Source organism: Pocillopora damicornis, chromosome 3 (assembly GCF_964200805.1).
Source record: "Pocillopora damicornis chromosome 3, jaPocDami1.2, whole genome shotgun sequence".
Lineage (NCBI taxonomy): Eukaryota > Metazoa > Cnidaria > Anthozoa > Scleractinia > Pocilloporidae > Pocillopora > Pocillopora damicornis.
This window is the reverse complement of record NC_142672.1, coordinates 70,889-93,713: the sequence shown is the minus strand read 5'-3', so window position 1 is coordinate 93,713 and position 22,825 is coordinate 70,889. Positions and strand designations below refer to the sequence as shown.

The following is a 22,825-nucleotide window of genomic DNA, read 5'->3' as shown; positions in this document are numbered from 1 at the left end:
GCGCACCTCTAGCACAAATAATAATAATAATAATAATAATAATAGCGTATGTCTGTTTGTGGTTATAATAATCATCTTTATTGAGGAAACTTTCAGAAAAAAAGATATGGTTTTCAAAGAGGACCTCAAAACTAGATATATCTAGTAAAAACAACAACTACTCACTACCTTCGCCATCTGTTTTGTCTGTTTCCATTTCGACACCGAGGGGGTACTGGGGTTGAGCCCGCGCTCCAAAATTTAAAAAAAAATTATTGGAGCCAAAATCAAAAAGCTTCGGACAATGAAATACTCCTAGAGGAAATTCAAATCACAGAAAACGTGCCTGTCAAATTGGCGAAATGAAATAAAGGCCACAGGTCAAAACCCAGTTGAATGATGAACCCTCCACTCCCACAAGTGACCAAGACAGAACTTCTCCTTACAGTATGAATACAATATCAAGCAGGCAGGTGACGAGAATGGAGAAGAACATCGATCATGGGATTAGTAGTCGAGCCAATACCAAATTCTTTGAACTCACATCATAAGAGTTGTCTGGCAGATAGTAAGGACAATTACTAATCAGATCTTGGGAGTGAAAGGGTTTCATACATCGAGGTTGCACTGTCCGGTTTTAATGCCCGTATACTAGCACATGAGACATTTCTGCGATTTGATTGGCTTAGAGCAGTGGTGTTTCAGCTTAATTTAAGCCAAATACCTACATGTGAAAATTACAAACTAAACCCGGGTAGCGGTAGAGACGAATAACAGCATAATTTGTACCTGATGTTTGGCATGAATACCACTGGTGATATTTCAAAATTGCCTCAAATGCCACCGGCCTAACAGCTGGTGAGACTACGCATAACAATTTCGAAATATCACTGCAGGCATTTAGGTCAAATATCACTAGAGATCATCCAATTACCTACACAAAGACAAAGGACAAAAGCACACACTCCTTTGAATATAAATTTGGGCATCAGTCTTTATTTTCAACAACAATACCAATAGATGTGTCAAAACTTTTCTTGTCTACTCCATTCGGTTAGGCAGTATTGTTTAGAGGGGGAAAAAATCTCCAGTCATCACTGACTGCACACATTCAACCTTGATGGTGGCACTTGATAGCTACATCACACCAGCACAGTTCCTGCCCTTGCATGTCAGCTGCTGCAACTGAAGAAAAGAGAGAATTTTGCTCATCTGTTGACACTGATAGAAACATGAAATTGCACAGCAAAAAGTATGAAAATTCCTTAAAGCCAGAGCTAGCTTCACACTGAATTGCTGCACTTTTTGAAGCAATAATAACCAATCCAAAGTGTCTGAATGAAATTCAGCTGCAAAGGAGGAATGAATTAATGTCAAGGGTTGATGTGATAATGATGGACGGAGTTAAAAGTTTCTGATGGCTGTCATTTCCATAGCGCTGGTGGCAGGCTTGCGGCAGACTGTTGAGGTGGTAGCCCCAGGTGCCCAGAAGGCCTGCGCGCGTAGCGCAATGGTGATCATGGCCTGTCAGGGGAACGACAGCCTCTTGTGTGTTCAGTGGGGGAAATGTTACGTAGACGGGTAAATGGATGGTATAATCCAGAAATCTAGTAATGTCATTGACCATATTTACCTGCAGGCGAGGCGATGTGACAGCTCTTAATAACCCTTTCACTACCACAAATGACCTGGAGAGAGAATTTTTCCTAACGATATAAATACAATATGAACAGGGTGAGTGCTGAGAATCCAGAACATCATCTCAATTTGGGGACCATTGGTTGATGCCATACTAAATTCTACCAAGGAACTACCATCATAAGGATTGTATGGTTGACAGTGAGGAGAGGTGCAAATTTGATCTGGGAGCTAAAGGGTTACACTCAAGTGGTAAGGGACGTACAGGTGCAATCTGGTTTGAAGGGAATTTCATTCCTGTGCAAGCCCTGTCATTTCAAATGGCTGACAGATAACAATAATAATAATATTATCTCGGAGTGGGTGATCAATCATTATTCTCACGGATTTGATTTTATGAATTGACTGACCTTTTTTTTCCCAGGGAAGGATTCAATTTGTACTTCACTTGGTCCTTGTTTTGCCTACAGGCAGGAAAGCAGGAAAATTCACATTGACATTCAATTTACAGCCTCCTTTTAATGAAGCCTTTCACTCCCTCCCAAGATCTCCATAGTAATTCTCCTTACTGTCAGCCATACAGTTCTGGTGACGTTGGCTTGGAGAATATGCTATTGGATCAGCTTAAGTTCCCTTCATTTCTATTTTTCTTTGATCTCATCACTTGTCTGCTTGATATTGCACATTGTATATTGGATATTGGATATTGGATATTGGATATTGGATATTGTATATTGGATATTGTATATTGGATATCGTATATCGTATATTGGATATTGCATATTGTATTATCATTTCTACTATTATTAAATGAGACTGCTATCATATCAGGGGTGATTTTGTAATGAGAACTTAGAGGCTGCCCACTCTTGGGGTTGAAGGGTTAAGATTTTTTCTTTCGTTAACGTATTGCAAACTGTACATAACTAGTAAAGCAGATCCTATTTAATGGTTCAGAGATGACCTTTCTACAAGTAACTGGAGTTGAGGCAATGGAAGATATTATTGCATGCTCAGTGTATTGTAGCAGAGTATTGAAAATTAGTTTCCTGTTTCTGAATTCCAGCAGTGGATAACTCTTGTATTCCAGCACTGTTATTTCCCAGCCCCTCTTAGCTGTTCTCAGTTTCTCAGCAGGAGTTAACTGTTGTATTCCAGTACTGTTAATTTGCAGCCCTAGACAGCCGTTCTGAGATTACCAGCAAGGAATAAATATTCTTTGGCAGTACTTACTTGTATTTTCCAGCTGGAGGTAACTGCTATGTCTAAGCACAATTCTTTTCTGGCCCCTCTTGGCTGATTGGAGTTTGCCTGCTCCAGCCGACTGTTATTTTCTGTAAAACAGAATAATATACATAAGGACCCAGGCACGAAGTGAAGAAACCTTCCTTGGAAACCTTGGAAACAACACAATGTTTTTAATTGCTCAGATGGAAAACCAAAAAATTTTACTGTTTGTTAAAAACAATGTTATGCAATGTTAAATGTTACATAATGTTAAAAATATCAAGGCCAAGAGTAATTCTGAACACAAAATTTAATAAATTTGACAGCTGTGAAGTATATAGCATTGCTTATGAATGAGACAAGAACGTGCTTTTAAATTTCCATCCTACCTGAATAATGTCTGCGTAAAAATTGAGCTCAAATGTAGTATTTTTAACTTATACATCTACTCCTAGTAAGTGGCCCTGGCAAACTATCTTTACATGTCACTGCCAATAAAATAACCCTCCATCTTCATAAAGATCTAGGTAAGCTCTTAAGGCCTTCCTGTCATTTTTTTAAAGCATGGCCTCACAAACTTTTTCCGTTGGCTCCACCAATAAAAAACATTTAGGGAAAGTCAAATAATCAATACCACAACTAGTACTTAAATACTAAGTTAGCAATTGACTGAGACACCATTAGCACCACCATAAAAAAATGTAAGAACCCTCAACTGGCTGAAACTTGCATCATTCAGTTGCATACTATTCTTCCCATATACTGACTTTTTTGGCATGCAAAACACTCCCGTGGTAAGGGACGTACAGGTGCAATCTGGTCCGAAGGGAATTTCATTCCTGTGCAAGCCCTGTCATTTCAAATGGCTGACAGATAACAATAATAATAATATTATCTCGGAGTGGGTGATCAATCATTACTCTCACGGATCTGGTTTTATGAATTGACTGACCTTTTTTTTTTTCCAGAGAAGGATTCAATTTGTACTTCACTTGGTCCTTGTATTCCCTACAGGCAGGAAAGCAGGAAAATTCACATTGACATTCAATTTACAGCCTCCTTTTAATGAAGCCTTTCACTCCCTCCCAAGATCTACAGAGTAGTTCTCCTTACTGTCAGCCATACAGTTCTGGTGATGTTGGCTTGGAGAATTTGCTATTGGATCAGCTTAAGTTCCCTTCATTTCTATTTTTCTTTGATCTCATCACTTGTCTGCTTGATATTGCACATTGTATATTGTATATTGGATATTGGATATTGGATATTGTATTATCATTTCTACTATTATTAAATGAGATTGCTAAAAACATGAAATTTCTGCCAACAATGCCAATAGGCAGTGGAGAGAAGAGGTAGAGAGAGAGAGGCGATGGAATGGTCAGTGCAGGAGAGTGGAAGAAATGCTCACAAGTTGTAGCTGCAGAGGTGAAACTTTGAGGGGCTGTCGTTCCTAGACCGCTGGCCGGTTGGTGACGGCAAACTGTTGAGGCCGGAGCCACAGGCTCCACCAGCGCTAGCGCGCGTCGCAAAGCGAGCAGCGGGGCTTGCCAGGGGAAAGGCAGGGCACTGTTTGTGCAGAGGTCAAGGAGGGACATAGACCAGCAGGTAGTAGAAGGATGTTTTTTTTTTCAATGGTCTGTTTTCAGTGGTGCACTTTGGGAACAATTGATTGTTATTCATACCTCAGTCACTGGGTGGATGTGCAGGTGCAGGTGCCTGTGCAGGACTTGGTCCTTGGTTGGCCTAGAGGAAAGAAAAGCAGGGGTCAAAAATTAGCATTGACATTTTTGATTTGAAACATGTAATATCATCATCATTATTATTATTATTATTATTATTATTATTCAGATTGCATTTCATGCATTTAACCCCTGGCCAGTAATTCTGGAAATGAAGAAAGGAAAGCCTGCCCTCTTACCACAGGTAGAGGGTTGTTTTGGGCATCATCATTGCAAAACTGTTCTAATTTGTACTCCTAACGATATCAATACAGCATCAACAGGATGAGTGCTGAGAATCCAGAACATCATCTCAATTTGGGGACCATTGGTTGATGCCATACTAAATTCTACCAAGTAGCTACCATCAAAAGGATTGTATGGTTGACAGTGAGGAGAGGTGCAAATTTGATATGGGAGCTAAAGGGTTAACCCTTGAACTCCTGTTAGTGTTTGACACTATATAACTCCCTATAATATCCATACATTATTCAGCAAAGTGGTGGTGAGAATCATCAGACATATCAGGCACAAGTGGTTACCTTGATATATATATATATATATATATATATATATATATATATATATATATATATCCAGCAGTGGATAACTCTTGTATTCCAGCACTGTTATTTCCCAGCCCCTCTTAGCTGTTCTCAGTTTCTCAGCAGAAGTTAACTGTTGTATTCCAGTACTGTTAATTTCCAGCCCTAGACAGCCGTTCTGAGATTACCCGCAAGGAATAAATATTCTTTGGCAGTACTTACTTGTATTTTCCAGCTGGAGGTAACTGCTATGTCTAAGCACAATTCTTTTCTGGCCCCTCTTGGCTGATTGGAGTCTGCCTGCTCCAGTTGACTGTTATTTTCTGTAAAACAGAATAATATACATAAGGACCCAGGCATGAAGTGAAGAAACCTTCCTTGGAAACCTTGGAAACAACACAATGTTTTTAATTGCTCAGATCAAAACCAAAAAATTTTACTGTTTGTTAAAAACAATGTTATGCAATGTTAAATGTTACATAATGTTAAAAATATCAAGGCCAAAAATAATTCTGAACACAAAATTTAATAAATTTGACAGCTGTGAAGTATATAGCATTGCTTATGAATGAGACAAGAACGTGCTTTTAAATTTCCATCATACCTGAATAATGTCTGCGTAAAAATTGAGCTCAAATGTAGTATTTTTAACTTATACACCTACTCCTAGTAAGTGGCCCTGGCAAACTATCTTTACATGTCACTGCCAATAAAATAACCCTCCATCTTCATAAAGATCTAAGTAAGCTCTTAAGGCCTTCCTGTCATTTTTTTAAAGCATGGCCTCACAAACTTTTTCCGTTGGCTCCACCAATAAAAAACATTTAGGGAAAGTCAAATAATCAATACCACAACTAGTACTTAAATGCTAAGTTAGCAATTGACTGAGACACCATTAGCCCCACCATAGAAAAATGTAAGAACCCTCAACTGGCTGAGACTTGCATCATTCAGTTGCATACTATTCTTCCCATATACTGACTTTTTTGGCATGCAAAACACTCCAGTCGTAAGGGACGTACAGGTGCAATCTGGTCTGAAGGGAATTTCATTCCTGTGCAAGCCCTGTCATTTCAAATGGCTGACAGATAACAATAATAATATTATCTCGGAGTGGGTGATCAATCATTACTCTCACGGATCCGGTTTTATGAATTGACTGACCTTTTTTTTTCCCAGGGAAGGATTCAATTTGTACTTCACTTGGTCCTTGTTTTCCCTACAGGCAGGAAAGCAGGAAAATTCACATTGACATTCAATTTACAGCCTCTTTTTAATGAAGCCTTTCACTCCCTCCCAAGATCTCCAGAGTAATTCTCCTTACTGTCAGCCATACAGTTCTGGTGATGTTGGCTTGGAGAATTTGCTATTGGATCAGCTTAAGTTCCCTTCATTTCTATTTTTCTTTGATCTCATCACTTGTCTGCATGATATTGCATATTGTATATTGTACATTGGATATTGGATATTGTATATTGGATATTGTATATTGGATATCGTATATTGTATATCGTATATTGGATATTGCATATTGTATTATCATTTCTACTATTATTAAATGAGATTGCTATCATATCAGGGGTGATTTTGTAATGAGAACTTAGAGGCTGCCCACTCTTGGGGTTAAAGGGTTAAGATTTTTTCTTTCATTAATGTATTGCAAACTGTACATAACTGGTAGAGCAGATCCTATTTAATGGTTCAGAGATGACCTTTCTACAAGTAACTGGAGTTGAGGCAATGGAAGGTATTATTGCATGCTCAGTGTATTGTAGCAGAGTATTGAAAAGTTTGCTGTTTCTGAATTCCAGCAGTGGATAACTCTTGTATTCCAGCACTGTTATTTCCCAGCCCCTCTCAGCTGTTCTCAGTTTCTCAGCAGGAGTTAACTGTTGTATTCCAGTACTGTTAATATTTCCAGCCCTAGACAGCCGTTCTGAGATTACCAGCAAGGAATAAATATTCTTTGGCAGTACTTACTTGTATTTTCCAGCTGGAGGTAACTGCTATTTCTAAGCACAATTCTTTTCTGGCCCCTCTAGGCTGATTGGAGTTTTCCTGCTCAAGTTGACTGTTATTTTCTGTAAAACAGAATAATATACATAAGGACCCAGGCATGAAGTGAAGAAACCTTCCTTGGAAACCTTGGAAAATAGACTATGTTTTTAACTGCCAACTTGGACGTGTACAAACAGGCAAAACAAACAAAGAGACAGACAAACAGACAAACACTCGCTCGTCGCTCGAGTCAGGAGGACGCTCGTCCCCTGCGGCTGAAAGCCCTGTATTTGCGAACAGAGAGAAAAATCTACGGACGGAAAAGGCTTTCGATTCTCTTGCGAGTTGCTTCGTTCTCAGAGTCGATCGACTGCTGGTTTTTTTGCACTCGCGCGTTCGTCCACGTGTGCGCCACGAATCGAGTCGAAATCGAAGCGGCTTCGCAGACGAGGTGCGAAATCTTCCAAACGAACGAACGAACAAACGAACGAACGAACGAATATTGCGCAAAGAGAAGAAGGTTGAAATCGACTCGCCCGCAGTCGAAAAGCCTTCGTTAAGTTGTGGGAGTGAACTCAATTCAGATAATATATACAGCCACTAGAGAGTCTCCAAATAGGTGCTCTCCTCGCACAACGAATCATTCTTTGCACAGGGTTACCTTGAACGCAGCAACATCGCAACTTCGAAACCTCGGGGATGGAAGGTGTGTGATGCCATATTCCCACTGCCTCCGATTTCGCGGAGGCGAAACGAAAAGACATGTCTCTCTAGCTCGCAGGGCCAGCTAGTCGAGTCATCTAATGCGCGTGCGCGCGCGCCTTGGGGAGGGGGGGAGGGGGGAGGGGGGGGACATTTGGCGCTAGGCCGATATGGCCGGCCAACTAGCCAATCAAATAATAATAAATAATAATGATAAACTATATTTACGCGCTTCCTATTACTACCGATAAGCATGCATTTGGTTTTGTCCAAATTTAAAGTCATTTTTTTTTTTTTTTTCCGTGTGTGTGTGTGTGTGTTCCTTTTAACGATAAAAATGCTTTCGGGAAATAAAAACGTATAGTAGTGATCAGCTCTACGCGCAATATATTTGAAGAACTTTCCGTCCATCGGACGCAAAATTCATTCTCTTTGGAAGTCGACGGGGTGAAATTTTCATTGAATTAATTCCTTGCCGTCCCACGTTGACCAAAGTACAAGGGGAGAGACGCGCTAGTTCCCACACATTGCTTTCAGTTCGAGTCACGTCGTGTGTAAGAAGTCACGTACCTGGGAAGGCAGGAAGTGGCCAGGGCTATCAATCATTTATTGTGTACGCGCAGAACCTGCGCGAACACAATAGAGACCTCCACTTCCGGTGCCATTTTTGGAAACTTGGAGCTATGTTGTCATGAAGGCACGAAACGCGAGGAATGGCGAGCGCGTCGTTTGTTGAAGTGAATAAGTCACGACACCTGACCTAATACATCGTCGATTTTCAATCTCTCATCAAATAATCGTCCTCGAGTGTTCGTAGCTTCTCTCTTTTCTGTTTTAGCTTGCTGGAATTCGCTCGAGGGTCCTAAACTTTGATCCTAAATATCTGCGTAACCACCATAGCCAGATCGCAGCACTCATGTATATACGTCGAAGGTGCATACCAGACAGTAACAACAGGTGGCTGTGGTTTCTCCAGCCAGAAGATCCCACTGAAGAAGAAGAGATCGACAGGACTGTCTTCCAATAGGAGGTACCTAACTGTAAAACAAATTTTCAGTCAGACTGTAAGCTTTTCACTTGGATGTTCATTTTGGAGTTCGAGATGATCAATGTCAACGTCTCTCACAGACTGTGGATAGATATTCAAGCTATGAGGACATTAGTTTTTTCTGTGACAATGGTTTTACTCAATTTTGAAATTCAACCAGGTTGCATGTTCATTTTAGAGTTCAACACAGGCCAGTGTGTTCTGAAGAAATGAATGTTTTTTTTGCGACAATCGTGAGAGGTGGTTTCAGTCAATTTTATAACAAGATGATCAATGTCAAAGTCTGTCGCAAACTGTGGATAAATATTCAAGCTAGGGCAGTGGTGTTTTTCTGAGGAAATTGGTCTTTTCTGTGACAGTGGTGAGATGGTTTTACTCGATTTTGAAATTCAACCAGCATGTTCATTTCAGAGTTCAACACAGGCCAGTGTGTTCCGTAAATGTTGTGTTTGCAAGATTTTTTTTTTTAAGTTCCTCACAAGCCGTTGATGATAATGTTCAAGCTAAGGCGGTCGTGTTTTTGTGAGCAAACTAATTTTTTTCTGTGACAAAGGTGACAGATAGTTTAGCTCGATTTTGAAATTTGACCAGCGTGTTCATTTTGGAATTCAACACATTTAAAATACAATTGAGTTGATGGTTGAGAAAATGTGTACTCGTTCTCTGCTATAATAAGTTATTTTTAATAACCGCCACAAAAGGGAAGCAGGTCGCTGTGCCCACAAAGATGAGAACATTCAAAAGTGTCTCCTTTAACTCTAGTCACCACGATCGCTATAAATGCAGCTTTCCTTACCAAGCTGTCAACCAATTGCGATAAAATGGTCTTTTGTTTTCACCTTCATTTCACTAAAGAGGTTTGCAGTTCAGAGAAAGGAATTGAACAACAATTAGACTGCCGACAAAACTCTGAACAGACAAATTCAACCTCTTTTTCCAATTGTCAGTCCGAGATCTCTCTTTGGGGCACTTTGCCAAATTTCGCCCCCCATATTGAAATGAAAATAGATCCTCGTTAAGAAAAGCAGTGCATTATAGTCTAAGTTCAAGGTTTTACCCCCAGACAGGCGGTAAGGGTTGTTACTTAAGCAAATTCCTTCCAACTATTAATGGTTCCAGAAAGAAATTCACCCTTGCTTAGGAATTTTTTCAGCTAACCCTAACACTCACTGTGCTTTTTCCGGCTAAATTCAACCATCGCGTGTGGAAATGAGGGTCAGGGTTAGGATTAGGGTTAGGGTTAGGGTTAGGGTTAGGGTTAGGGTTAGGGTTAGGGTTAGGGTTAGGGTTAGGGTTAGGGTTTAGGGTTAGGGTTAGGGTTAGGGTCCAACAGTACGCCAAACGACTGGGTACATCCGTTCAGTTTGTCACCCTCAACTGTAAATATGTGTAGCTCTGGATTCATACACTTTTAAAGCGCGTTCCTTCGACGTACGAGTTTCTACCAAAGTACACAAAACGAAGCAAAAATGCCTGGGATATTTGACAGGCACTTGCGACCTTCCTTTAGAAAATGGACCGATCGTCGGGAAAATACTCTCCGTTTACCGAGCAGAATAAGCCTCAGAAGGTTGGTTCTACGAGTCTTAGACTGAAAGTCCTTGACATCTACTCACTACCTTCGCCATCTGTTTTATTTGTTTCCATTTCGACACCGAGGGGGTACTGGGGTGTATGCATAGAGTTGAGCCCGCGCTCCAAAATTTAAAAAAAAATTATTGGAGCCAAAATCAAAAAGCTTCGGAAAATGAAATACTCCTAGAGGAAATTCAAATCACAGAAAACGTGCCTGTCAAATTGGCGAAATGAAATAAAGGCCACAGGTCAAAACCCAGTTGAATGATGAACCCTCCACTCCCACAAGTGACCAAGACAGAACTTCTCCTTACAGTATGAATACAATATCAAGCAGGCAGGTGACGAGAATGGAGAAGAACATCGATCATGGGATTAGTAGTCGAGCCAATACCAAATTCTTTGAACTCACATCATAAGAGTTGTCTGGCAGATAGTAAGGACAATTACTAATCAGATCTTGGGAGTGAAAGGGTTTCATACATCGAGGTTGCACTGTCCGGTTTTAATGCCCGTATACTAGCACATGAGACATTTCTGCGATTTGATTGGCTTAGAGCAGTGGTGTTTCAGCTTCATTTAAGCCAAATACCTACATGTGAAAATTACAAACTAAACCCGGGTAGCGGTAGAGACGAATAACAGCATAATTTGTACCTGATGTTTGGCATGAATACCACTGGTGATATTTCAAAATTGCCTCAAATGCCACCGGCCTAACAGCTGGTGAGACTACGCATAACAATTTCGAAATATCACTGCAGGCATTTAGGTCAAATATCACTAGAGATCATCCAATTACCTACACAAAGACAAAGGACAAAAGCACACACTCCTTTGAATATAAATTTGGGCATCAGTCTTTATTTTCAACAACAATACCAATAAATGTGTCAAAACTTTTCTTGTCTACTCCATTCGGTTAGGCAGTATTGTTTAGAGGGGGAAAAAATCTCCAGTCATCACTGACTGCACACATTCAACCTTGATGATGGCACTTGATAGCTACATCACACCAGCACAGTTCCTGCCCTTGCATGTCAGCTGCTGCAACTGAAGAAAAGAGAGAATTTTGCTCATCTGTTGACACTGATAGAAACATGAAATTGCACAGCAAAAAGTATGAAAATTCCTTAAAGCCAGAGCTAGCTTCACACTGAATTGCTGCACTTTTTGAAGCAATAATAACCAATCCAAAGTGTCTGAATGAAATTCAGCTGCAAAGGAGGAATGAATTAATGTCAAGGGTTGATGTGATAATGATGGACGGAGTTAAAAGTTTCTGATGGCTGTCATTTCCATAGCGCTGGTGGCAGGCTTGCGGCAGACTGTTGAGGTGGTAGCCCCAGGTGCCCAGAAGGCCTGCGCGTGTAGCGCAATGGTGATCATGGCCTGTCAGGGGAACGACAGCCTCTTGTGTGTTCAGTGGGGGAAATGTTACGTAGACGGGTAAATGGATGGTATAATCCAGAAATCTAGTAATGTCATTGACCATATTTACCTGCAGGCGAGGCGATGTGACAGCTGTTAATAACCCTTTCACTACCGCAAATGACCTGGAGAGAGAATTTTTCCTAACGATATAAATACAATATCAACAGGGTGAGTGCTGAGAATCCAGAACATCATCTCAATTTGGGGACCATTGGTTGATGCCATACTAAATTCTACCAAGGAACTACCATCATAAGGATTGTATGGTTGACAGTGAGGAGAGGTGCAAATTTGATCTGGGAGCTAAAGGGTTACACTCAAGTGGTAAGGGACGTACAGGTGCAATCTGGTTTGAAGGGAATTTCATTCCTGTGCAAGCCCTGTCATTTCAAATGGCTGACAGATAACAATAATAATAATATTATCTCGGAGTGGGTGATCAATCATTATTCTCACGGATTTGATTTTATGAATTGACTGACCTTTTTTTTTTTCCCAGGGAAGGATTCAATTTGTACTTCACTTGGTCCTTGTTTTGCCTACAGGCAGGAGAGCAGGAAAATTCACATTGACATTCAATTTACAGCCTCCTTTTAATGAAGCCTTTCACTCCCTCCCAAGATCTCCATAGTAATTCTCCTTACTGTCAGCCATACAGTTCTGGTGACGTTGGCTTGGAGAATTTGCTATTGGATCAGCTTAAGTTCCCTTCATTTCTATTTTTCTTTGATCTCATCACTTGTCTGCTTGATATTGCACATTGTATATTGGATATTGGATATTGGATATTGGATATTGGATATTGGATATTGGATATTGTATATTGGATATCGTATATCGTATATTGGATATTGCATATTGTATTATCATTTCTACTATTATTAAATGAGACTGCTATCATATCAGGGGTGATTTTGTAATGAGAACTTAGAGGCTGCCCACTCTTGGGGTTGAAGGGTTAAGATTTTTTCTTTCGTTAACGTATTGCAAACTGTACATAACTAGTAAAGCAGATCCTATTTAATGGTTCAGAGATGACCTTTCTACAAGTAACTGGAGTTGAGGCAATGGAAGATATTATTGCATGCTCAGTGTATTGTAGCAGAGTATTGAAAATTAGTTTCCTGTTTCTGAATTCCAGCAGTGGATAACTCTTGTATTCCAGCACTGTTATTTCCCAGCCCCTCTTAGCTGTTCTCAGTTTCTCAGCAGGAGTTAACTGTTGTATTCCAGTACTGTTAATTTGCAGCCCTAGACAGCCGTTCTGAGATTACCAGCAAGGAATAAATATTCTTTGGCAGTACTTACTTGTATTTTCCAGCTGGAGGTAACTGCTATGTCTAAGCACAATTCTTTTCTGGCCCCTCTTGGCTGATTGGAGTTTGCCTGCTCCAGCCGACTGTTATTTGCTGTAAAACAGAATAATATACATAAGGACCCAGGCACGAAGTGAAGAAACCTTCCTTGGAAACCTTGGAAACAACACAATGTTTTTAATTGCTCAGATGGAAAACCAAAAAATTTTACTGTTTGTTAAAAACAATGTTATGCAATGTTAAATGTTACATAATGTTAAAAATATCAAGGCCAAGAGTAATTCTGAACACAAAATTTAATAAATTTGACAGCTGTGAAGTATATAGCATTGCTTATGAATGAGACAAGAACGTGCTTTTAAATTTCCATCCTACCTGAATAATGTCTGCGTAAAAATTGAGCTCAAATGTAGTATTTTTAACTTATACATCTACTCCTAGTAAGTGGCCCTGGCAAACTATCTTTACATGTCACTGCCAATAAAATAACCCTCCATCTTCATAAAGATCTAGGTAAGCTCTTAAGGCCTTCCTGTCATTTTTTTAAAGCATGGCCTCACAAACTTTTTCCGTTGGCTCCACCAATAAAAAACATTTAGGGAAAGTCAAATAATCAATACCACAACTAGTACTTAAATACTAAGTTAGCAATTGACTGAGACACCATTAGCACCACCATAAAAAAATGTAAGAACCCTCAACTGGCTGAAACTTGCATCATTCAGTTGCATACTATTCTTCCCATATACTGACTTTTTTGGCATGCAAAACACTCCCGTGGTAAGGGACGTACAGGTGCAATCTGGTCCGAAGGGAATTTCATTCCTGTGCAAGCCCTGTCATTTCAAATGGCTGACAGATAACTATAATAATAATATTATCTCGGAGTGGGTGATCAATCATTACTCTCACGGATCTGGTTTTATGAATTGACTGACCTTTTTTTTTTCCCAGAGAAGGATTCAATTTGTACTTCACTTGGTCCTTGTATTCCCTACAGGCAGGAAAGCAGGAAAATTCACATTGACATTCAATTTACAGCCTCCTTTTAATGAAGCCTTTCACTCCCTCCCAAGATCTACAGAGTAGTTCTCCTTACTGTCAGCCATACAGTTCTGGTGATGTTGGCTTGGAGAATTTGCTATTGGATCAGCTTAAGTTCCCTTCATTTCTATTTTTCTTTGATCTCATCACTTGTCTGCTTGATATTGCACATTGTATATTGTATATTGGATATTGGATATTGGATATTGTATTATCATTTCTACTATTATTAAATGAGATTGCTAAAAACATGAAATTTCTGCCAACAATGCCAATAGGCAGTGGAGAGAAGAGGTAGAGAGAGAGAGAGAGGCGATGGAATGGTCAGTGCAGGAGAGTGGAAGAAATGCTCACAAGTTGTAGCTGCAGAGGTGAAACTTTGAGGGGCTGTCGTTCCTAGACCGCTGGCCGGTTGGTGACGGCAAACTGTTGAGGCCGGAGCCACAGGCTCCACCAGCGCTAGCGCGCGTCGCAAAGCGAGCAGCGGGGCTTGCCAGGGGAAAGGCAGGGCACTGTTTGTGCAGAGGTCAAGGAGGGACATAGACCAGCAGGTAGTAGAAGGATGTTTTTTTTTTCAATGGTCTGTTTTCAGTGGTGCACTTTGGGAACAATTGATTGTTATTCATACCTCAGTCACTGGGTGGATGTGCAGGTGCAGGTGCCTGTGCAGGACTTGGTCCTTGGTTGGCCTAGAGGAAAGAAAAGCAGGGGTCAAAAATTAGCATTGACATTTTTGATTTGAAACATGTAATATCATCATCATTATTATTATTATTATTATTATTATTATTATTATTATTATTATTCAGATTGCATTTCATGCATTTAACCCCTGGCCAGTAATCCTGGAAATGAAGAAAGGAAAGCCTGCCCTCTTACCACAGGTAGAGGGTTGTTTTGGGCATCATCATTGCAAAACTGTTCTAATTTGTACTCCTAACGATATCAATACAGCATCAACAGGATGAGTGCTGAGAATCCAGAACATGGAATCCAGAATCCTGTGCAAAACACTCCAGTGGTAAGGGACGTACAGGTGCAATCTGGTTTGAAGGGAATTTCATTCCTGTGCAAGCCCTGTCATTTCAAATGGCTGACAGATAACAATAATAATATTATCTCGGAGTGGGTGATCAATCATTACTCTCACGGATCTGGTTTTATGAATTGACTGACCTTTTTTTTTTCCCAGGGAAGGATTCAATTTGTACTTCACTTGGTCCTTGTTTTGCCTACAGGCAGGAAAGCAGGAAAATTCACATTGACATTCAATTTACAGCCTCTTTTTAATGAAGCCTTTCACTCCCTCCCAAGATCTCCAGAGTAATTCTCCTTACTGTCAGCCATACAGTTCTGGTGATGTTGGCTTGGAGAATTTGCTATTGGATCAGCTTAAGTTCCCTTCATTTCTATTTCTCTTTGATCTCATCACTTGTCTGCATGATATTGCATATTGTATATTGTATATTGGATATTGGATATTGGATATTGTATATACCTAGATGGTCGATATTGTGTGGATAATGTAAGGAGAAACTCTGTGTTGGTCACTCACTTCTGTGTTGGTTGGAGTTAAAGGGTTAAATATAAAAGTTGCATTGCACTGTCTAACCCTAAGCAAGCAAAAAAAAAAAAACCCAACACATCAAGTGTCAACCCCAAGCAACTAGTTCCCACACAAAACTCTGAGGACATTCTTACAAAAAGTCTTAAAATCTCTTGCTTTAACCGGCCTTTGACTCCCAAGATCTGATTGGCTGCCACATAATTGTAAATAAGTGACAAGAATTTGGTGTTAGATCAAGATCACGACTTCTACTCGATAAGGTCGAGTTTTCTCCTGACCTGTTTGCCAGATAATGTTTAGATATTAATTACAGGGAGAAGTTACGTGTGAATCACTCTTGGGAGTCAAAAAAGGGTTAAAGCCTCAGAATTGGCCAAGGAAGAACCTTCCCAGATTTCTACATCTAGTTAGCAGCCCATGCAGCTAGCTAGCTAGCTAGCTAGCTAGCTAGCCTCTACAATCTACACTTGTAAAGAATTGAGAAAATTTAAACAAGCTGGCCAAACCAGTAATCTCAATACTCACTCGTAAAGAAAGAATCGAGAGATTTCAACAAGGTGGCCAAACCCAAAAGAAAAGGTTCATTGCACTTGCATTATTTTCATGCTCATGCAGACAACATTCAGACAACCTGTTAATTTCCAGCCCTAGACAGCCGTTCTGAGATTACCAGCAAGGAATAAATATTCTTTGGCAGTACTTACTTGTATTTTCCAGCTGGAGGTAACTGCTATGTCTAAGCACAATTCTTTTCTGGCCCCTCTTGGCTGATTGGAGTTTGCCTGCTCCAGTTGACTGTTATTTTCTGTAAAACAGAATAATATACATAAGGACCCAGGCATGAAGTGAAGAAACCTTCCTTGGAAACCTTGGAAAATAGACTATGTTTTTAACTGCCAACTTGGACGTGTACAAACAGGCAAAACAAACAAAGAGACAGACAAACAGACAAACACTCGCTCGTCGCTCGAGTCAGGAGGACGCTCGTCCCCTGCGGCTGAAAGCCCTGTATTTGCGAACAGAGAGAAAAATCTACGGACGGAAAAGGCTTTCGATTCTCTTGCGAGTTGCTTCGTTCTCAGAGTCGATCGGCTGCTGGTTTTTTTGCACTCGCGCGTTCGTCCACGTGTGCGCCACGAATCGAGTCGAAATCGAAGCGGCTTCGCAGACGAGGTGCGAAATCTTCCAAACGAACGAACGAACGAACGAACGAACGAACGAACGAACGAATATTGCGCAAAGAGAAGAAGGTTGAAATCGACTCGCCCGCAGTCGAAAAGCCTTCGTTAAGTTGTGGGAGTGAACTCAATTCAGATAATATATACAGCCACTAGAGAGTCTCCAAATAAGTGCTCTCCTCGCCCCCAACGAATCATTCTTTGCACAGGGTTACCTTGAACACAGCAACATCGCAACTTCGAAACCTCGGGGATGGAAGGTGTGTGATGCCATATTCCCACTGCCTCCGATTTCGTGGAGGCGAAACGAAAAGACATGTCTCTCTAGCTCGCAGGGCCAGCTAGTCGAGTCACCTAATGCGCGTGCGCGCGCGCCTTGGGGAGGGGGGGACATTTGGCGCTAGGCCGATATGGCCGGCCAACTAGCCAATCAAATAATAATAAATAATAATGATAAACTATATTTACGCGTTTCCTATTACTACCGATAAGCATGCATTTGGTTTTGTCCAAATTTAAAGTCATTTTTTTTTTTTTTTCGTGTGTGTGTGTGTGTGTGTGTTCCTTTTAACGATAAAAATGCTTTCGGGAAATAAAAACGTATAGTAGTGATCAGCTCTACGCGCAATATATTTGAAGAACTTTCCGTCCATCGGACGCAAAATTCATTCTCTTTGGAAGTCGACGGGGTGAAATTTTCATTGAATTAATTCCTTGCCGTCCCACGTTGACCAAAGTACAAGGGGAGAGACGCGCTAGTTCCCACACATTGCTTTCAGTTCGAGTCACGTCGTGTGTAAGAAGTCACGTACCTGGGAAGGCAGGAAGTGGCCAGGGCTATCAATCATTTATTGTGTACGCGCAGAACCTGCGCGAACACAATAGAGACCTCCACTTCCGGTGCCATTTTTGGAAACTTGCAGCCATGTTGTCATGTAAGCACGAAACGCGAGGAATGGCGAGCGCGTCGTTTGTTGAAGTGGATAAGTCACGACACCTGACCTAATACATCGTCGATTTTCAATCTCTCATCAAATAATCGTCCTCGAGTGTTCGTAGCTTCTCTCTTTTCTGTTTTAGCTTGCTGGAATTCGCTCGAGGGTCCTAAACTTTGATCCTAAATATCTGCGTAACCACCATAGCCAGATCGCAGCACTCATGTATATACGTCGAAGGTGCATACCAGACAGTAACAACAGGTGGCTGTGGTTTCTCCAGCCAGAAGATCCCACTGAAGAAGAAGAGATCGACAGGACTGTCTTCCAATAGGAGGTACCTAGCTGTAAAACAAATTTTCAGTCAGACTGTAAGCTTTTCACTTGGATGTTCATTTTGGAGTTCGAGATGATCAATGTCAACGTCTCTCACAGACTGTGGATAGATATTCAAGCTATGAGGACATTAGTTTTTTCTGTGACAATGGTTTTACTCAATTTTGAAATTCAACCAGGTTGCATGTTCATTTTAGAGTTCAACACAGGCCAGTGTGTTCTGAAGAAATGAATGTTTTTTTTGCGACAATCGTGAGAGGTGGTTTCAGTCAATTTTATAACAAGATGATCAATGTCAAAGTCTGTCGCAAACTGTGGATAAATATTCAAGCTAGGGCAGTGGTGTTTTTCTGAGGAAATTGGTCTTTTCTGTGACAGTGGTGAGATGGTTTTACTCGATTTTGAAATTCAACCAGCATGTTCATTTCAGAGTTCAACACAGGCCAGTGTGTTCCGTAAATGTTGTGTTTGCAAGATTTTTTTTTTTTAAGTTCCTCACAAGCCGTTGATGATAATGTTCAAGCTAAGGCGGTCGTGTTTTTGTGAGCAAACTAATTTTTTTCTGTGACAAAGGTGACAGATAGTTTAGCTCGATTTTGAAATTTGACCAGCGTGTTCATTTTGGAATTCAACACATTTAAAATAAAATTGAGTTGATGGTTGAGAAAATGTGTACTCGTTCTCTGCTATAATAAGTTATTTTTAATAACCGCCACAAAAGGGAAGCAGGTCGCTGTGCCCACAAAGATGAGAACATTCAAAAGTGTCTCCTTTAACTCTAGTCACCACGATCGCTATAAATGCAGCTTTCCTTACCAAGCTGTCAACCAATTGCGATAAAATGGTCTTTTGTTTTCACCTTCATTTCACTAAAGAGGTTTGCAGTTCAGAGAAAGGAACTGAACAACAATTAGACTGCCGACAAAACTCTGAACAGACAAATTCAACCTCTTTTTCCAATTGTCAGTCCGAGATCTCTCTTTGGGGCACTTTGCCAAATTTCGCCCTCCATATTGAAATGAAAATAGATCCTCGTTAAGAAAAGCAGTGCATTATAGTCTAAGTTCAAGGTTTTACCCCCAGACAGGCGGTAAGGGTTGTTATTTAAGCAAATTCCTTCCAACTATTAATGGTTCCAGAAAGAAATTCAGCCTTGCTTAGGAATTTTTTCAGCTAACCCTAACACTCACCGTGCTTTTTCCGGCTAAATTCAACCATCGCGTGTGGAAATGAGGGTTAGGGTTTAGGGTTAGGGTTAGGGTTAGGGTTAGGGTTAGGGTCCAACAGTACGCCAAACGACTGGGTACATCCGTTCAGTTTGTCACCCTCAACTGTAAATATGTGTAGCTCTGGATTCATACACTTTTAAAGCGCGTTCCTTCGACGTACGAGTTTCTACCAAAGTACACAAAACGAAGCAAAAATGCCTGGGATATTTGACAGGCACTTGCGACCTTCCTTTAGAAAATGGACCGATCGTCGGGAAAATACTCTCCGTTTACCAAGCAGAATAAGCCTCAGAAGGTTGGTTCTACGAGTCTTAGACTGAAAGTCCTTGACATCTACTCACTACCTTCGCCATCTGTTTTATTTGTTTCCATTTCGACACCGAGGGGGTACTGGGGTGTATGCATAGAGTTGAGCCCGCGCTCCAAAATTTTATTATTGGACGAATCTATTTAACAAACAGATATGAACGAACCATGAATTAACCCTTTAACTCCCAGATCAAACTTGTAATTCTTTTGACTGCCAACCATACAATTCTTATCATGTGAGTTCAGAGAATTTAGTATTAGATCCACTAATTATCCACAAAATCCACATTTTTCTCTCTTCTCGTCACCTAGATGGTCGATATTGTGTGGATAATGTAAGGAGAAACTCTGTGTTGGTCACTCACTTCTGTGTTGGTTGGAGTTAAAGGGTTAAATATAAAAGTTGCATTGCACTGTCTAACCCTAAGCAAGCAAAAAAAAAAAACCCAACACATCAAGTGTCAACCCCAAGCAACTAGTTCCCACACAAAACTCTGAGGACATTCTTACAAAAAGTCTTAAAATCTCTTGCTTTAACCGGCCTTTGACTCCCAAGATCTGATTGGCTGCCACATAATTGTAAATAAGTGACAAGAATTTGGTGTTAGATCAAGATCACGACTTCTACTCGATAAGGTTGAGTTTTCTCCTGACCTGTTTGCCAGATAATGTTTAGATATTAATTACAGGGAGAAGTTACATGTGAATCACTCTTGGGAGTCAAAAAAGGATTAAAGCCTCAGAATTGGCCAAGGAAGAACCTTCCCAGATTTCTACATCTAGTTAGCAGCCCATGCAGCTAGCTAGCTAGCTAGCTAGCTAGCTAGCTAGCTAGCTAGCCTCTACAATCTACACTTGTAAAGAATTGAGAAAATTTAAACAAGCTGGCCAAACCAGTAATCTCAATACTCACTCGTAAAGAAAGAATCGAGAGATTTCAACAAGGTGGCCAAACCCAAAAGAAAAGGTTCATTGCACTTGCATTATTTTCATGCTCATGCAGACAACATTCAGACAACCTGTGTCGGTGAAACAAAACACTTTGGACTTTCGTCAAGGAGTAAGTAACGCGTTTTCAAAAAAACTGATAACAATTTCAACCTTCCACTTCTACCATCCGACACTGCACCCCGAATGTCAAATATAAAATCAACTGGGAACTGGAAATCTGCAAATTCTTCATCTGGCAACGGCCATAGCAGAATCACTTGGATTGGAGACTGTCTTACTCTTCAGTAACTACCAGTGAGTGTCTGGGCTGAGGGGGGAAAAAAAAAAGAAAAGAGGATCGGAGAGCCACATTACTTCTCACTACAGCGAGAAAGTCAAATGGTCTGCAAAGGCTTCGAACATAATCCACCACCACCCAAATAAGAGCAGAGTGCCATCGGCATGACTTTATTCAGCAACCAGAACGCAAATTATTGTTTCTGAACTGTTACCACGATCGATCTTGTATTTTTTCACGACAAAAGAGGTCCCTTTGGATGCCGTGTCAATGTTCCATTCACTTACAGTGAGAGCATTTGACTTATCAGCAGTTAGAATATATGGCATGGCAGATTGTAACTCTGTCATAATAGATAATAGATGATAGCTGACTTACCGGAGCTGAGCTGCTCTCTCTCAGGCTCGATCAACCCAAAGACGACTATCCCTCCGACCGGAACCCGTGCTATCATAGCAGCTACATCACGGTGCCCGGTACCGACGACAGTCGTGCCGTTTATAGCTACTATACGATCTCCGACGCAGATCCCGGGAGCTTCGTGCGCAATGCTTCCTGGATCGATACCTTCGATGAGTGCACAACCCGAACTATCATTTGTTATGTGAAGACCCAAGGATGGGCCTGCTTTAGACACTGTCACAGTTTTGCGTTCTCCTTTAACAGGTGCAGACGTGAAGCCATCAGCTCCAGTTTGCCCTCCGAGTAACCCTTCCGTGACCATTCCGCATGCAGTTAGCGTGGACATAAGACAAGATCTGATGGAAAGAAATGTAAATTTTCAGGTCAACTCAATTCAGATAATGTATACAGCCACTAGAGAGTCTCCAAATAAGTGCTCTCTTTGCCCAACGAATCATTCTTTGCACAGGGTTACCTTGAACACATCGCAACATCGCAACATCGCAACTTCGAAACCTCGGGGATGGAAGGTGTGTGATGCCACATTCCCACTGCCTCCGACTTCGTGGAGGCCAGACGAAAAAACATGTCGCTATAGCTCGCAGGGCCAGCTACTCGAGTCATCTAATGCGCGTGCGCGTGCGCGCGCGCCTTGGGGAGGGGGGGACATTTGGCGCTAGGCCGAGATGGCCGGCCAACTAGCCAATCAAATAATAATAAATAATCATCGTAAGCTTTATTTACGTGTCAAATAAGATAGCAGTTTCCCACTAGGTAAGCACACCTAAACTAAACTCATCTGATCTATATAAAACTATGCGTTCAAAATTTATTGGAATATGATAAAAGAGCTCTTCCCATATAAAACTACCCTACCCCGAAAATAGTAGACCCCACGTTTATAATACCCTACCCTGTATAATAAGATGATAACCTTCATATAATGAGATAATAAGATGATAATAATTACAATAATATGATCTTGATAGTATTTAAAATATTTAAGATTGACGTTCTTGTACCCTCTCTACTTTTCTAGAATCACTAGCTTTGCAACAATTCCATACAGTACCACAGTAAGTTAAATAAGGCAGAATAGCAGCCTTAAAAAGTTGTAATTTAGCCTTGGCTGGGATTAACTTCCTTAATCTATTAGTTACACCCAGCCTTTGACTGCTTCCTTTTTTTTTTTTTTTTTTTAATTTTTTTTTTTTTACAGATGTTACTTACGCGATCAGAAAAATGTAAATTATCATCAATATTTACACCCAATAACTTAGAATAGAATTATATGATTTAATGGCTGTTCCGTTAACATTTAGCTCTAACTGTTCATCATGTAGTCTACCTCCTTTCGATATCATTGATCCATATTTATCAAAGTTCCCTTTGAACCGTCACATGTTTCGACGCGCGA

General features: G+C 40.7%; 2 protein-coding genes and 1 long non-coding RNA gene across 7 annotated transcripts; 1 reads left to right on the top strand and 2 right to left on the bottom strand.

The window, feature by feature from the left end:
• Nucleotides 1–953: 953 nt before the first annotated feature.
• On the bottom strand, nucleotides 954–6,100 carry LOC149047722 (uncharacterized). The gene is made up of 6 exons (XM_089202365.1): nucleotides 6,090–6,100; nucleotides 3,797–3,852; nucleotides 2,851–2,951; nucleotides 2,028–2,081; nucleotides 1,613–1,685; nucleotides 954–1,164 (listed from the first exon to the last, which is right to left on the bottom strand). Exons 1-6 carry the CDS (start codon nucleotides 6,098–6,100, stop codon nucleotides 1,091–1,093), a joined length of 369 nt encoding a protein of 122 aa, XP_089058491.1. The 3' UTR covers nucleotides 954–1,090.
• Nucleotides 3,866–21,798, bottom strand: LOC149047720 (PDZ domain-containing protein GIPC3-like). 5 transcript variants are annotated; one of them, XR_016185382.1, is made up of 4 exons: nucleotides 7,767–7,884; nucleotides 7,088–7,188; nucleotides 5,330–6,326; nucleotides 3,866–4,587 (listed from the first exon to the last, which is right to left on the bottom strand). XR_016185382.1 is itself a non-coding variant. In XM_089202170.1 (4 exons), exons 1-3 carry the CDS (start codon nucleotides 17,285–17,287, stop codon nucleotides 14,854–14,856), a joined length of 264 nt encoding a protein of 87 aa, XP_089058296.1. In that variant the 5' UTR covers nucleotides 17,288–18,565; the 3' UTR covers nucleotides 11,816–11,986; nucleotide 14,853. The 5 variants fall into 5 exon arrangements, 4 of the variants coding, with proteins under 4 accessions (XP_089058293.1, XP_089058296.1, XP_089058294.1 ...); XM_089202170.1 differs by lacking the exons at nucleotides 3,866–4,587; nucleotides 5,330–6,326; nucleotides 7,088–7,188; nucleotides 7,767–7,884 and adding exons at nucleotides 11,816–11,986; nucleotides 14,853–14,913; nucleotides 16,496–16,596; nucleotides 17,185–18,565; XM_089202167.1 differs by lacking the exons at nucleotides 3,866–4,587; nucleotides 7,088–7,188; nucleotides 7,767–7,884 and adding exons at nucleotides 14,853–14,913; nucleotides 21,385–21,798 and having other exon boundaries at nucleotides 6,271–6,326.
• On the top strand, nucleotides 15,013–15,765 carry LOC149047721 (uncharacterized). The gene is made up of 2 exons (XR_016185384.1): nucleotides 15,013–15,245; nucleotides 15,417–15,765. It is a non-coding gene; the product is annotated as an uncharacterized LOC149047721 (long non-coding RNA).
• Nucleotides 21,799–22,825: the final 1,027 nt, after the last annotated feature.

Bases quoted from the DNA above. Each gene is read 5' to 3' on its own strand.
- LOC149047722 (XM_089202365.1), bottom strand. The intron at 2,082-2,850 runs GTAAGTACTGCC...TCCTGCCTGTAG, and splicing joins CCTCCAGCTGGAAAATACAA to GCAAAACAAGGACCAAGTGA. The intron at 1,686-2,027 runs GTCAGTCAATTC...TTATATCGTTAG, and splicing joins CCTTCCCTGGGAAAAAAAAG to GAAAAATTCTCTCTCCAGGT.
- LOC149047720 (XM_089202167.1), bottom strand. From the start codon at position 21,754: ATGTCCACGCTAACTGCATGCGGAATGGTCACGGAAGGGTTACTCGGA. The intron at 14,914-21,384 runs GTAAGTCAGCTA...TCTTTCCTCTAG, and splicing joins GAGAGAGCAGCTCAGCTCCG to GCCAACCAAGGACCAAGTCC.